The following is a 16,120-nucleotide window of genomic DNA, read 5'->3' as shown; positions in this document are numbered from 1 at the left end:
GCGGTCTGGTCTTGAGATAATTGTGGGAGGTAAACATCTATGTAGCGTCTTGCTGTAGTGATCTTTGTAACACATGGACATGTTTGAGATATATCATGGGTTAACCCTGGGCTCTTAAATCTTTAACTCAGCTCTGTGGTTGGACCCTATAACATCAATATATTGAAAGATACCAATTAGTTTAGTCTGTAAACAGCTTATCTTCTCCAACTCCTAACTTTAACCATTAGGATGAAGTGAAAACTGACCTTACTGTCAATCAGTTTCTACCAGGGGCAACCTCATCCTTCCTTACTGTCAATCAGTTTCTACCAGGGGCAACCTCATCCTTCCTTACTGTCAATCAGTTTCTACCAGGGGCAACCTCATCCTTCCTTACTGTAAATCAGTTTCTACCAGGGGCAACCTCATCTTTCCTTACTGTAAATCAGTTTCTACCAGGGGCAACCTCATCCTTCCTTACTGTAAACCAGTTTCTACCAGGGGCAACCTCATCTTTCCTTACTGTAAATCAGTTTCTACCAGGGGCAACCTCATCCTTCCTTACTGTCAATCAGTTTTTACCAGGGGCAACCTCATCTTTCCTTACTGTAAATCAGTTTCTACCAGGGGCAACCTCATCCTTCCTTACTGTAGCTCTATATGTGTTGTTATGTTGTTGAATCCCAACAGTGACCATGTTGTTGTGTTGCAGGTTCAGGGATGAATCCTAACAGTAAACATGTTGTGTTGCAGGTTCAGGGATGAATCCCAACAGTAACCATGTTGTTGTGTTGCAGGTTCAGGGATGAATCCCAACAGTAACCATGTTGTTGTGTTGCAGGTTCAGGGATGAATCCCAACAGTAACCATGTTGTGTTGCAGGTTCAGGGATGAATCCCAACAGTAACCATGTTGTGTTGCAGGTTCAGGGATGAATCCCAACAGTAACCATGTTGTGTTGCAGGTTCAGGGATGAATCCCAACAGTAACCATGTTGTGTTGCAGGTTCAGGGATGAATCCCAACAGTGACCATGTTGTTGTGTTGCAGGTTCAGGGATGAATCCCAACAGTAACCATGTTGTGTTGCAGGTTCAGGGATGAATCCCAACAGTGACCGTGTTGCAGGTTCAGGGATGAATCCTAACAGGAACCATGTTGTGTTGCAGGTCCAGGGATGAATCCCAACAGTAACCATGTTGTGTTGCAGGTCCAGGGATGAATCCCAACAGTAACCATGTTGTGTTGCAGGTCCAGGGATAAATCCCAACAGTAACCATGTTGTGTTGCAGGTCCAGGGATAAATCCCAACAGTAACCATGTTGTGTTGCAGGTCCAGGGATGAATCCCAACAGTAACCATGTTGTGTTGCAGGTCCAGGGATGAATCCCAACAGTAACCATGTTGTGTTGCAGGTCCAGGGATAAATCCCAACAGTAACCATGTTGTGTTGCAGGTCCAGGGATGAATCCCAACAGTAACCATGTTGTGTTGCAGGTCCAGGGATGAATCCCAACAGTAACCATGTTGTGTTGCAGGTTCAGGGGTGAGATAGAGACAGTGGGCTACACAGACGGAGAAGGCAAAGGTTACTGTGTCTCCCCCTTACTGTTCCAGAGTGGCTGGCTTCCCTTTGCTGTCTCTACAGATGGACAGAACTTCAACAGTTCTGGAGAATACCTGTCAGGTAAGAGTTGCAGTTTGACATCTCTACAGATGGACGGAACTTCAACAGTTCTGGAGAATACCTGTCAGGTAAGAGTTGCAGTTTGACAACACTTCAGTTATGGTAAAGGTATACACAGGTTTTGTTTTATTTTTATAACTCTCGTTAATGTTTAGTAATGCTGTCTAAAAAGATGGACTCCGTATTGAGGATGAAATGTACACAGTAAACCAAAGTTCATTGCACTTATCAGGATAAGATTAAAGACAGGATAAGATAAGATAAGATAAGATGTAAATAACTCCAGTGCTTTGAAACTATGTTATTTCACATTATCTGCTACTCCCATGTGCAAGTTGTGTTAAGTTTTCAACGTTTCCAAAGATTCATATTTTTATTGCAGCTACAGAGTTGCAACATAATATAATTTCCTCTCACAGAGTTGCAATTTAAGAATTTTCTCACACCTTCTCTTCTGCTTTTTCTCACACCTTCTCTATTCTGCTTTTTCTCACACCTTCTCTATTCTGCTTTTTCTCACACCTTCTCTATTCTGCTTTTTCTCACACCTTCTCTATTCTGCCTTTTCTCACACCTTCTCTATTCTGCCTTTTCTCACACCTACTCTATTCTGCTTTTTCTCACACCTTCTCTATTCTGCTTTTTCTCACACCTTCTCTATTCTGCTTTTTCTCACACCTTCTCTATTCTGCCTTTTCTCACACCTTCTCTATTCTGCTTTTTCTCACACCTTCTCTATTCTGCTTTTTCTCACACCTTCTCTATTCTGCTTTTTTCTCACACCTTCTCTATTCTGCCTTTTCTCACACCTTCTCTATTCTGCTTTTTCTATCAGTCCACCCAAGTAAAATGGACGCTGCATTTAAAGTGACACTGGTGAATTCAACACAGTGGCAATACTACGGCACCCCCAACACAGCTGGAACACTGAGGATGACATGGAACCCTTCTCTGATTGGAGACACGGACAGAGTCAACATAGAACTCTGGGGGTACAGAGAGGTCAATACCTCTACTACTGATACTACATGGGAGGAAGAGTTGCCCCCCCTGAGGGCAGAATGGACCTACTTGTACTCTCTCGGTAAAGGCCTAGCCAACAGCGGCAGTTTCAGCTTCACCCCCAAGTCCTCCGAGAAGCCCTACTCTGACTGGGAGGTGGGGAGTGTCAGAGTGAGCTCCAGTATCTACTCCGATGGAGCCAGGTATGGAACATGTGCTGTGCTGTGCTGCACACGGAAGAGTACTTGCAGAGGATAGCATCTTTTTTTTTGCCCAGAGCCAGAGCAAGCACACCTGATTTAACTAATTATCCCATAATCCTTGATGAGTTAAAGCAGGGGTAGAGAAAAAATGTGCACTACTGGCACGCAGCTAGAGAGGACAAACATAGGTACATGGTAAATGTTTCATAATGTACATTTTGTTGAAGTATTTACCCTGGGCGAATCGATGTAGTCGAAGCTGATGAATTCCACAAAGCCTGGTCTCTGCTCCACTCTGTCGTTGGTGGAGTTGATCAGAAACCTCCTTCACCATGGAGTTGAGTTTAGTCAGCTAACCAACAGCCAATGGCATTTGCTACACTGGTAGCCACTTCACAGGTGCTGTTTCAAAGCCTCTGTCAGATAATTCAATGACTGTAATAATCTCCAATGAGTGCAATTTGTTCAATATTAAGAGTTGATGAACCTGACGTCATTATAAAGATGTTCAACCATAGAAAATAAGAGAATACCGCTGCTTTAGTGTACTATCCCTTTAAACATACTACCTATGCCTCTGAACCTGTCCAGATAGTGTACTATCCCTTTAAACATACTAACTATGCCTCTGAACCTGTCCAGGTAGTGTACTATCCCTTTAAACATACTACCTATGCCTCTGAACCTGTCCAGATAGTGTACTATCCCTTTAAACATACTAACTATGCCTCTGAACCTGTCCAGAAACATCAGGGCTGTGTGGAGTGGGGCCCATGCCCTGGCCTGGCACTTGGAGGAGGCCTTTAGGCAGGACTCAGCAGCCTGGGCCCTGGACAGGTGCCTGGCCTGGGATGTCCTGGAGAAGAGTCTCCCTAACTTCCTGGAGGAGGTGGTGGACTGTCCCTGTACCCTGGCCCAGGCCCGTGCAGACACCGGCAGGTTCCATGTATGAATTCCTTGTTCTTTGAGGACCAATAACCCCTCAAACAAAGACCACCTTCAGGCTAGATTTTAGAGGCTCTGGTACTGTATCATTACAGCACTTTAAAAGTGAATGTCTCTGGTGTTTCAGACTGACTACGGCTGTGACATGGAGAAGGGGAGTGTGTGTACCTACCACCCTGGTTCTGTGCACTGTGTCCGAGCCATACAGGCAAGGTGGGCGACACGACCACCTCATCTCTTAAGTTTGGGAGAATTCAGAAGAAGTAATGATTTGACACCCACTGACATCAAGTTATATTTTGTCATAAAAAAAACATGTACAGGTCTTTCCTAAGTCAACAATTTGTATACCAAACAAACAGTAGAAAACACCAACTGTATCAATAACAGCCAATTTCTCCCATCCCCCAGCCCTGTGTACAGAGCAGGACAGCAGTGTTGCTATGACAGCACGGGGGCCCAGGTTCTGACCGGGGACTCGATTGGAGGCAGCACCCCAGATCGGGCCCACGACTGGGGCTCCCCTCCCTACAGAGACCCCCCTCGGATCCCCAGCCTTTCCCACTGGATGTACGACGTCCTGACGTTCTACTACTGCTGTCTGTGGTCTGACCACTGCCAGGTGTACTTCACACACAGACCCTCCAGCGGCTGTAGACACTACACACCACCTACAGCTGGTGAGGAACTCATGGGTGTTTACAGTAGAATAGAATGCTGTCTGGTTGTTACAGAACCATGTATACTGAGTACTTATCGCAGTCTGGTCTCTCCCTAAGCCTCTCTTCTCTTGTTATGCTGTGTTGTCTCTTCAACATACACAAGTATTAATCTGCTATTTCTCCCTGTAATGATTCTTCTCCTATTTTTTCCCTCATGCTCCACCTCCTAGGTGCAGTCCTAGGGGACCCACATTTTCTAACGTTTGATGATGTAAGGTACACCTTCAATGGGAAAGGAGAGTATTACCTGGTTCTCTCGCCAGACAGAGGGCTCAGTGTTCAGGGCCGGACAGAGCAGGTGAAACTAGAGAACGGTGAGTTTGCTCTCCACTGGAAACGAGCCTGTCTGTTTGTAGTGTACTTCCTCTCTCTAGGCTGTCTCTCTAGCTCTCTCTCTCTCTCTAGGCTGTCTCTCTAGCTCTCTCTCTCTCTCTCTCTCTGTCTCTCTGTCTCTCTTTCTCTCTAGGCTGTCTCTCTAGCTCTCTTTCTCTAGGTTGTCTCTCTAGCTCTCTCTCTCTCTCTCTTTCTCTCTAGGCTGTCTCTCTAGCTCTCTTTCTCTCTAGGCTGTCTCTCTAGCTCTCTTTCTCTCTAGGCTGTCTCTCTAGCTCTCTCTCTCTCTCTCTTTCTCTCTAGGCTGTCTCTCTAGCTCTATCTCTCTCTTTCTCTCTAGGCTGTCTCTCTAGCTCTCTCTCTCTCTCTTTCTCTCTAGGCTGTCTCTCTTGCGCTCTCTCTCTCTCTCTTTCTCTCTAGGCTGTCTCTCTCTCTCTTTCTCTCTAGGCTGTCTCTCTAGCTCTCTTTCTCTTTCTTTCTCTCTAGGCTGTCTCTCTAGCTCTCTTTCTCTCTAGGCTGTCTCTCTAGCTCTCTTTCTCTCTAGGCTGTCTCTCTAGCTCTCTTTCTCTCTAGGCTGTCTCTCTAGCTCTCTTTCTCTCTAGGCTGTCTCTCTAGCTCTCTCTCTCTTTCTCTCTAGGCTGTCTCTCTAGCTCTCTCTCTCTTTCTCTCTAGGCTGTCTCTCTAGCTCTCTTTCTCTCTAGGCTGTCTCTCTAGCTCTCTTTCTCTCTAGGCTGTCTCTCTAGCTCTCTTTCTCTCTAGGCTGTCTCTCTAGCTCTCTCTCTCTCTAGCTCTCTGTCTCTTTCGGTCTCTCTAGCTCTGTCTCTAGCTCTCTGCCTCTACCACTCTCTCTCTCTGCCTCTACTGCTCTGTCTTTCTGTCTCTACCCCTCTGTCTCCTCCGGTCTGTCTTTGCCTCTCTCTGCCTCTCTCTCTCTACCCCTCTGTCTCTAACCCTCTCTCTCACTGTCTCAGCCTCTGCCTCTCTGTCTCTGCCTCTCTCTCGCTGTCTCTGTCTCAACTTCTGTTTGTTTGGCTGCTCAGGGATTCAGGCTTGTCTCGAAAGAGAAAAAAATCTGTAATAGTTAAGATGGTTTGATTGTATCAAATGAATACTTTTTAACTTCTTAACACATTTTATTGTCCCCTTTTGAGAACGCTTGATTGCTATTCTTCCCCAAGACGCATCATCGCAACTCAGCTTCACACGCACACACGCACATGCGCACTCTTTTACACAACAACTGAGCGAAGCGGTCTGGTCTTGAGATACTTGTGGGACTGAAAACATTTTGGAGCTGTAAAAAGACATGTTATTTCCTCTAGTTTTCTCTTGTTCTCTCCCTGTCAATCTCTCCGGGTCAATCTGACTCTAGAACAGCTGTTATGGTGGTTAGGAGCTCCTCCGTACCCATTACTTTAGGAAACCGATCTGAAGCCAGATCAGTGGAGATGGCCAGATGTCAGCGGTAGGCCTCATACCGAAAACGTTTGTGAGGCAATAAAAATATGTCAATGTCAGTTTATGTACCGGCGTGCTGCCGTTTCTGTTCTGTGGATTATATACGAGGATCCAGCACCTGATGTAACTTTCTATAAGTTGGAGTCGACCACGTTGTTTATCTTTTCAGATGTCAGTGGTGTTCAGCTAATACTAGAACATCTGGACACGGGTTGATGTTGCCAAGAGCTTTCAATTTAAGATTATATTATACACTGAATGTACACAACATTAAGAACAACATTAAGAACACCTTCCTATTATTGTTGCTCCCCTTTTGCCCTCAGAGCCTAAAATTTGTCGGGTCATGGACTCTACAAGGTGTTGAAAGCGTTCCACAAAGATACTGGTCCATGTTGACTCCAATGCTTCCGACAGTTGTGTCAAGTTGGCTGGATGTCCTTTGGGTGGAAACTGTTGTTGTTGAGCGTGAAAAACCCAGCAGCGTTGCAGTTCTTGACACACCTACTATCATACCCCGTTCAAAGGCACTTCAATCTGTTGTCTTGCCCATTCACCCTCTGAATGGCACACATACACAATACATGTCTCAATTGTCTCAAGGCTTAACAATCCTTCTTTAACCCGTCTCCTCCCCTTCATCTACACTGATTGAAGTGGATTTAATAAGTGACATCAATAAGGGATCATAGCTTTCCCCTGGATTCCCCTGGACAGTCTGTCATGGAAAGAGCAGGTGTTCCAGATGTTTTGTCCACTCAGTGTACATTTGAGGTTATGCTATGCGTATGAAATTGAATCCTCTACAGTAGCTTATGTTAAAGTGTGTCCACACTTTAGGCCTACAGTAAATTCAATGAAGCATTCAAACAAGTGTCAAGTTGTCACTGATACCTCAACCCAGGGCTATTCAACTAAATTATTTTACTGGGCCAGACCTAAAAACATTTCCCACATAGAATATACAGTTGTTCTGAAGAATAATCCTATCTATCCATCTATCCATCTATCCATCCATCCAATTAAACACTTTTCCTAAAATTAAGTTGCTAAAACCAACGTGAGTTGAAGTGCAACCAAAAATTATCTCATCATTGAAAAGGCGCAACTCTCGCTCACCATTTTTGATCTATTAAAAGCTTCTTATAAGTAATTAGGTCATTTTAAATCATCTGAAAACTAAGTATCTCAGTAAATATGACCAAGATATGTCAAATCAGGTATTGCCAAATACCAGTCAGTCATTAGGTGTGTTTTTTTATTGTCGCGCTCCCTTCTAACGAGTCCTTGTGAGCATCAGAGAGGGAGACGGAAGGCAAGCAGCGGTTCCTGAGAGTCATAGCTTTCAGGAATGGGGTCATAATATTTTTTGTAGCAGTCAAACGCTACATAGGCACTAGAAACCACACATAAAACTACACTATAGACAACCACTGTAGTTATTGTCATTTTGGCACTGAACGTTGGATTTTGGCCTTGCTGATCTTCTATTAATGTTGAGAATTGATCAAAGGTCCAGTCTAAATTAATATACGGGCCGGATCTGGCCCGTCGGCCGCCAGTTGAATAGCCCATCTTATAGCCAATCATTTTTTTGAGAATCTGCTATTCATGCTTCTCCCTTTAGCTATCTTAACCTATATAGGTTTTACCTGAGAGGATGTTATTTGTATAATCCCTCAGGTACATTATCCAAGGCTACCAGGCTATCGGCGGTGGCTATGAGGGAGAGGAGCTCTGATGTCATAGAGGTGCGCCAGGCAGAGCAGCAGAACCAGCTGGAGGTGTTGAGGAACCAGCAGGTCCTCTCCTTCACAGAGCAGTCATGGATGGACCTACATGGTAAGAGAGAATATCAGGCGTCAGTATAATCTTGTTTGTGTGCTGTGCTTATATTCTTTAAGATATGAATTAAAGTGCATCTCAACTAGTCTCGTCTTACTGACCAGTGGGTGCCAAGATTACATCTCAACTAGTCTCGTCTTACTGACCAGTGGGTGCCAAGATTACATCTCAACTAGTCTCGTGTTACAGACCAGTGGGTGCCAAGATTACATCTCAACTAGTCTCGTGTTACTGACCAGTGGGTGCCAAGATTACATCTCAACTAGTCTCGTGTTACTGACCAGTGGGTGCCAAGATTACATCTCAACTAGTCTCGTCTTACTGACCAGTGGGTGCCAAGATTACATCTCAACTAGTCTCGTCTTACTGACCAGTGGGTGCCAAGATTACATCTCAACTAGTCTCGTCTTACTGACCAGTGGGTGCCAAGATTACATCTCAACTAGTCTCGTTTTACTGACCAGTGGGTGCCAAGATTACATCTCAACTAGTCTCGTCTTACTGACCAGTGGGTGCCAAGATTACATCTCAACTAGTCTCGTGTTACAGACCAGTGGGTGCCAAGATTACATCTCAACTAGTCTCGTGTTACTGACCAGTGGGTGCCAAGATTACATCTCAACTAGTCTCGTGTTACTGACCAGTGGGTGCCAAGATTACATCTCAACTAGTCTCGTCTTACTGACCAGTGGGTGCCAAGATTACATCTCAACTAGTCTCGTCTTACTGACCAGTGGGTGCCAAGATTACATCTCAACTAGTCTCGTCTTACTGACCAGTGGGTGCCAAGATTACATCTCAACTAGTCTCGTTTTACTGACCAGTGGGTGCCAAGATTACATCTCAACTAGTCTCGTCTTACTGACCAGTGGGTGCCAAGATTACATCTCAACTAGTCTTGTGTTACTGACCAGTGGGTGCCAAGATTACATCTCAACTAGTCTCGTGTTACAGACCAGTGGGTGCCAAGATTACATCTCAACTAGTCTCGTCTTACTGACCAGTGGGTGCCAAGATTACATCTCAACTAGTCTCGTCTTACTGACCAGTGGGTGCCAAGATTACATCTCAACTAGTCTCGTCTTACTGACCAGTGGGTGCCAAGATTACATCTCAACTAGTCTCGTCTTACTGACCAGTGGGTGCCAAGATTACATCTCAACTAGTCTCGTCTTACTGACCAGTGGGTGCCAAGATTACATCTCAACTAGTCTCGTTTTACTGACCAGTGGGTGCCAAGATTACATCTCAACTAGTCTCGTCTTACTGACCAGTGGGTGCCAAGATTACATCTCAACTAGTCTCGTCTTACTGACCAGTGGGTGCCAAGATTACATCTCAACTAGTCTCGTGTTACTGACCAGTGGGTGCCAAGATTACATCTCAACTAGTCTCGTCTTACTGACCAGTGGGTGCCAAGATTACATCTCAACTAGTCTCGTGTTACTGACCAGTGGGTGCCAAGATTACATCTCAACTAGTCTCGTTTTACTGACCAGTGGGTGCCAAGATTACATCTCAACTAGTCTCGTTTTACTGACCAGTGGGTGCCAAGATTACATCTCAACTAGTCTCGTCTTACTGACCAGTGGGTGCCAAGATTACATCTCAACTAGTCTCGTGTTACTGACCAGTGGGTGCCAAGATTACATCTCAACTAGTCTCGTGTTACAGACCAGTGGGTGCCAAGATTACATCTCAACTAGTCTCGTCTTACTGACCAGTGGGTGCCAAGATTACATCTCAACTAGTCTCGTCTTACTGACCAGTGGGTGCCAAGATTACATCTCAACTAGTCTCGTCTTACTGACCAGTGGGTGCCAAGATTACATCTCAACTAGTCTCGTCTTACTGACCAGTGGGTGCCAAGATTACATCTCAACTAGTCTCGTCTTACTGACCAGTGGGTGCCAAGATTACATCTCAACTAGTCTCGTCTTACTGACCAGTGGGTGCCAAGATTACATCTCAACTAGTCTCGTGTTACTGACCAGTGGGTGCCAAGATTACATCTCAACTAGTCTCGTGTTACTGACCAGTGGGTGCCAAGATTACATCTCAACTAGTCTCGTCTTACTGACCAGTGGGTGCCAAGATTACATCTCAACTAGTCTCGTCTTACTGACCAGTGGGTGCCAAGATTACATCTCAACTAGTCTCGTCTTACTGACCAGTGGGTGCCAAGATTACATCTCAACAAAAATATATCAAGTTCATTTGGAAACAGATCTTTACTTGAGGAATGAGGACATAGCCTTAAACTTCTACACAAATCTCCCACATTGAGTGATGTTATGTGCTTGTATCTCAAGTTAGGATTCAGCCTCTCCTTCTGAAGATGCTCATCTGCGTTTCTCCTCCCTCCAGGTGTGTTCCTGTACTCCCCAACACCCCAGAACGTGACCGTCATGTTCTCCTCTGGCGTGGGGATGGAGGTACGGGGGCGAGAGGGGGGCGCCATGGCCCTCACTGTGCTGCTCCCCCCAGACTACACCAACCTCACCCAGGGCCTACTAGGACAGATGAACTCTGACCCCTTAGATGACCTCCTGACCAGCCTGGGAGATGTCGTCTCCCCTGACAACACCAGTCCTGAGGAAATCTTCACCTTCGGAGCTAGCTGTGAGTGCCTGGGCCTCTGTCTTCATTGATACATAAAGTGCATCTTAGGATCCCAAAATGTTGATACATTTTGTTGAGTGAATATCTGAAATGTTGGTTATTTTTCATTTTTTAAATAAGTAAAACCAACGTGTACAATGTAGTAGGGAGTTGTAGTTTCGAATAGGCCAATATTTGATATAGGTTAGCGCAGAAAATGAGGTAAATAACTACAATGACCACCGGCAGACACAGAGTAGAGAAGAGACAGAAGACACGCGATCGAGAGATACCTCGCGAAGCAACTGCTTTCTGTATGTACATGAAAATACATGATCTATGTGATTGATAGTTGGTATTCAGCAATCATAAAAGTATGCCTTATTTACTGTGAAGAACTACTAAAGTAGTGATTTTGGCAGGCAGCATAGGCAGCAGAGATGATTACTTTAAATGAAATAATATTCATCAAATAACAAACTTAATATAGACAACAACTGAAATATTTTATTAAAATAATGTGAATAAATGAAAGTTAATAAGTGATAAGCAGTAATGGGTTAACACTACATTCATGGGACTTTTGTTAATTGTTTTATGTGTTACAGAATTCAGCCCAAGTAATGCATTTAAAATGTTCAAAAATCTAATTATCAAAATAAAATAAATAAATAATTTATTTCTTCGTAATCGAACCGAAACCGAACCGACCTCAAAAAGCACTAATCGCTCGGCACTATAAAAGTTTCGTCATTTTGGATCCTTGTGCTTCTCAGTAATCGAAGGCTCCTTGCTTCCTCCTTCATTGCACAGGTGACATGAAGGTAACATGTAAATTCACTGAAAAACAGATGCTACATCTGGAACAAATAAACAATGTTCTTTCTGTCTGTCTTCACCTTCGGAGCTGTACGTCCTTGAATCACCTGGTCTTGTGACACCAGGGGCTGAGGGGCTAGATGTACTAAACAGATTTACAGATGTTAACCACCCCCACAACAACAAAAACAAACTATGAAACATATGCAGTGTTAGGAGAAGGAATAGAACAAGTTTTATCTTTGTGTGTGTGTTTCATACGTACCATACTGAGAAAAACAAAAAACACTGCACTTAACCTTATGGTACATCTGGAATTGTAAACCACAATTCCTTAATTTGACCTTTTAATTTGACCTTTCACTCTCTTTGACTGAGATATTCCCAAGAAAGAGAAGAGTGTGTGTACTGTGCACTCACCCCTCCCTCCCTCCCTCAACCCAGCCAGCCAACCACCTGTTTAGAGTTAAAGGGCGTCCAAAGGGTTTTAATAGATGACAGGTGTGAGTCCCAAGTGGTACCCTATTCCCTATATAGTGCACTACTTTTGTCTAGAGCCTTACAGGGTTATTGGTAAAAGTAGTGCACTATGTAGGGAATAGGGTGCCATTTGAGACGTAAATGGAGAGAGAGATCTTGGCCGAGCCATGGTGTCAGACCAGAGAGCAGACCAGAGAGCAGACCTAATGGCAGGAGACCAGTGGTGTCCTGGCCTGTCCAGCCTGAGCCACAGTCACACACCACGATAACATTCCACACAACCCACAGAGATAAGGAGTAATGAACAGATTTTTCCTCCCTCTCTCAGCTGCTCAGATGCACTTCTCTTGTTTCAGAGTTCCTGATAACAGTGAGACATCTGTGTTCTAATAATATATAATGATATCTTATATACAGTATAATATAGGATCACTGTGCGTCTTTGGCCTTTTTAGATGCCGTTTTATTAGAAACGTTCATGCCCCGCCCACCGGAGGATCTGTCTTTGTTTTCAGCCGTTTATTTCCTGTGTTCCAGGTGTACCACATCCACTTGTTGTCACTTAAATCTTGCTGGATTGATGGCTTTCATTTTACTCCTGCGATAGAGGTGCGTGGGTCAGCTGTTTGTTCACCCATCCGCAACTGCCTGACAATGTATGTGATGAAGTGAAAATCTGAGGCCCGCAGCCGACCCAAACTGCTAATATATAAAATGCGCTGTGGGCTACAGTCAGAGACTGCTGAACAATTTTTTAATTTATTGACTTATTTATTTACATATGTTTCTGCTTATAATTTCCAACATTTTGGTAGGCTGTTTGTTTGTCTACTTGTCTACAATTAGACACCATGCAGCTTCTCTTCTGTCATTATACTGTATGTTGCCCTAGAAGACTAAATAAACTCTTGCTCACCAGAATAATAACATGCATCGATAGAATTAGTCCTTCAATCTAGTTCGCATCGGTCAAGTTTTCTCTGTCTGCTTATTTGGCAGCGCGAAGACGTTTAGGGACCGGGGAGAAAATGCAATAAAACAGAATGCAATTTTCTTTGTTTACAAATTCTGCGCTAAAGTTCCAATCATATCAGTTTAACCGGTTGTAAGGAAATATAAAGCTAGAAAAACAACCCAACATGATTCTGATAATATTTCAGTTAGTTTTAAACAATGATAGTGTCACCGACGTACTGTAGTTATGTTATGTTATGTTAGTGAATGAATGAGAGTACGTGACTATGTTAGTGAATGAATGAGAGTACGTGACCCTGCACCTGTGTACGATGTTGTTCAAAACAAACTCCTCTGTAGTTGTAACCAAGTAAACACGAGGTGAATTTCCAAACTGGCCCACGTACTGTATCGTCATGGCCACTTAATCGTCTTCCAATTGGCTCATTCATTTCTTCTTCTCTCCCCTGTAACTATCCCCCCCCCAGGTCGTTGCTGTTAATGTGTTCTTAATCATGTAACCTGGTAAAATAAATGTTCTGGGCCAGTATTCACAAAGAGTCTTAGAGTAGGAGTCCTCATCTAGGATCAGTTTGGCCTTTTAGATCATAATGAATTGGATTACATGGACAGGAGGGACCTGATCCTAGATCAGAACTCCTACAATGAGACACTTGATAAATATGGGCCCACGTCCCTCTTGTCTTAATCAGTATAACCTTCAAGTCAAAACTGATCCTGTATCAGCACTCTATGTGAATATGGACACAAGGGATGTTGTGTTGTCTTCTCCACAGGGAAAACCTCCAACCAGACGTCTCTGTTCACGTACGACAGTAAGTACCTGTTGGACACGTACTACTACGTGAAACACGACCCAGCCTTCGTCCCGGCCTTCTCTGTGTCCGAAGACCCAGCTGACCCTCTGGTGGGGGACATGCTGAAGATGTGTTTCGGTGAGGGGGCTCTCTATTTCTCTGAATATATATTTTAGGAGTGTTTATGTATTTTAATGATATAGGACCGTGAAGAGGAGACTTTAACGGTAAGAACAAATGGGTTGGATTCAAACCCATACCGACACTGCACTCTGAGGGAAAAAAAGGTGCTATCTAGAAACTAAAATGGTTCTTCGGCTGTCCCCATAGGAGAACCCTTTGAAGAACCCTTTTGGGTTCCATGTAAAAACCTTTCCACAGAGAGTTGTTATTTAATTTTTTCTCCTCAATTTCGTGGTATCTAATGGGTATTTCCAGTCTTGTCTCGCCACTGCAACTCCCATAAGGACTTGGGAGAGGCGAAGGTGGAGGGCCGTGCGTCCTCCGAAACACGGCCCAGCCAAGCCGCGCTGCTTCTTGACACAATGCCCGCTTAACCCGGAAGCCAGCCGCACCAATGTGTCGGAGGAAAACACCGTACACCTGGTGACCTGTTCAGCGTGCATTACTCCCGGCCCGCCACAGGAGTCACCAGGTGACGGGGACCCCGGTACTAACTGTTGGACCACACAGTCCACGGGAGCTCTTTCTTTAAAACATATCATACAGGCCTGTTGTCTTTATGAAGTACTACTGCTGCCCCAAGTCCTATGTGTTGACATGTGGGATGTTACCGTACTTTTTATGATATGACATTCAACAACAGTCAAACGTACGATAACATTTAACTAAATGCAATTGTCACATTTTTAACACAATCTTTTATATAGGTGATGGGGCCCAGTTCTGCAAGTACGACACCCTGAGCACCCGTAGTCTGGCTGTGGGTAACGCCACGCTCCTGTCCTTCAGAAGTCACCAGACACTCGTGCAGGACCTGGAGTCTGGTATGTATACAGGAGTCACCTCTCTGTCATTGACAGGAGTTGTGAAATGGACGTTTATGGAGTTAGTCTACTCATTAACTCCAAGACCTTAGACGACAGTGAGGTGAACATGACCTTTTATGTTCTTGATTGTTAAACCTACTTGTTGAATACTATGTGTAAGCAGACCTTTACTGTATATGTGTGTTGACTAATGCCAGTTACAACACAGTTTTGCCAAAGCAAAGTGCTGAGTAAGTTCCAGTAGCTTCTCAAGATGTTTAGAGTGTTGCCACAGCCCTGTACGTCACCACAGTGGATAGTATGGTTCTGTGGCATGACTTTGTACATAGGCTTTATATTCCAGATCAGTGTTTCCCGACTCCGGGCCTGGAGTTGTCAACTAATCATCAAGCCGTTGACAAGTTGAATCAGGTGTTTTTGTCCCAGGTCACAACAGAAATCTATTATGTTGGGGGTACTGGAGGATCGGAGCTGGGAAACACTGTTGAAGAAAATGATCCCGTATATATTAAGAAGCTGTTTTGAGTGGTTTGACATATACAGATGATTGATTTATCAACGTAATCAATAGTTTTATTAGTAGATAACATCCTTATATTCCTTAGTGGTGTCCTGTGGGTGGCTGGCCTCTCCGAGGTACGGTGAGAAGATAGGTACACGCTACCTAGAGGGTTCGACAGTGAGCTTCACCTGTAACAGTGGGTCTGTTCTGTATGGATCACCAGAACGCACCTGTCTACCCAGCGGAGAGTGGACTGGAGAGGACGTCTCCTGTATCTCTGGTAGGTCCCTATTGTCCAGTAGATACATGTTTGAAAATGTTTCATTTTCATTTAGAAGCATGAAAATTGGCACACTTCTAATATGTGGTACTGGTAGGTCTATAGTCATAGGTTATATCACTGTGTGGTCATGCTAGCCAGCAGGATGGAAGTCCAACTCTTTCTAACCACACACATGTTCAAACTACCAAGCCTAGCCTTTAACCTTTAACTGTCACCCATCTGCCAGGGACTAAATGTGCCCTGCGGCCAGCCTAAAGAAGGGCAACATGACCTTTGACCTAACTCTCAATGGGCTATCTTAGTTGTCTGGCCTAACTTGGTTTTGTGCGATGATTGTCCTCAAATGAGAAACAGAGCAACTTTGAAAATCCCATTTAGCGTGACTCATTAGAAGCAGAGATTCCAGCAACTGTGGTTTGTGCTCTGAGCTAGTTGCCCAGACATACCAACAAAAAAGATATTAGTCCTTTAGAGATGAAGC

General features: G+C 44.3%; 1 protein-coding gene and 1 long non-coding RNA gene across 3 annotated transcripts in view; one reads left to right on the top strand and one right to left on the bottom strand.

Annotated features, from left to right (window-relative positions):
* The window catches only part of LOC149979877 (uncharacterized), a 357,657-nt gene that overhangs the window by 48,696 nt on the left and 292,841 nt on the right, over positions 1-16,120 (bottom strand). The window lies entirely within an intron of this gene.
* Positions 1-16,120, top strand: part of LOC110536391 (sushi domain-containing protein 2) — a 42,088-nt gene that overhangs the window by 2,308 nt on the left and 23,660 nt on the right. Inside the window, exons 3-13 of one of the 2 annotated variants that reach the window (XM_090191150.1) lie at positions 1,519-1,667; positions 2,503-2,872; positions 3,617-3,818; positions 3,945-4,030; positions 4,229-4,497; positions 4,710-4,853; positions 8,011-8,169; positions 10,540-10,794; positions 13,824-13,982; positions 14,735-14,851; positions 15,460-15,636. In XM_090191150.1, coding sequence (XP_090047276.1) covers positions 1,519-1,667; positions 2,503-2,872; positions 3,617-3,818; positions 3,945-4,030; positions 4,229-4,497; positions 4,710-4,853; positions 8,011-8,169; positions 10,540-10,794; positions 13,824-13,982; positions 14,735-14,851; positions 15,460-15,636 — 2,087 coding nt within the window. Of the gene's footprint in view, positions 1-1,518; positions 1,736-2,502; positions 2,873-3,616; positions 3,819-3,944; positions 4,031-4,228; positions 4,498-4,709; positions 4,854-8,010; positions 8,170-10,539; positions 10,795-13,823; positions 13,983-14,734; positions 14,852-15,459; positions 15,637-16,120 lie in introns of both variants that reach the window. The other variant, XM_036936356.2, reaches the window with a different exon arrangement.

The sequence above is a fragment of the Oncorhynchus mykiss genome, chromosome 11 (assembly GCF_057628025.1).
Source record: "Oncorhynchus mykiss isolate SJ-2025 chromosome 11, ASM5762802v1, whole genome shotgun sequence".
In the NCBI taxonomy this organism is placed as follows: Eukaryota; Metazoa; Chordata; class Actinopteri; order Salmoniformes; family Salmonidae; genus Oncorhynchus; species Oncorhynchus mykiss.
This window is presented reverse-complemented; position numbering and strand designations above follow the sequence as displayed.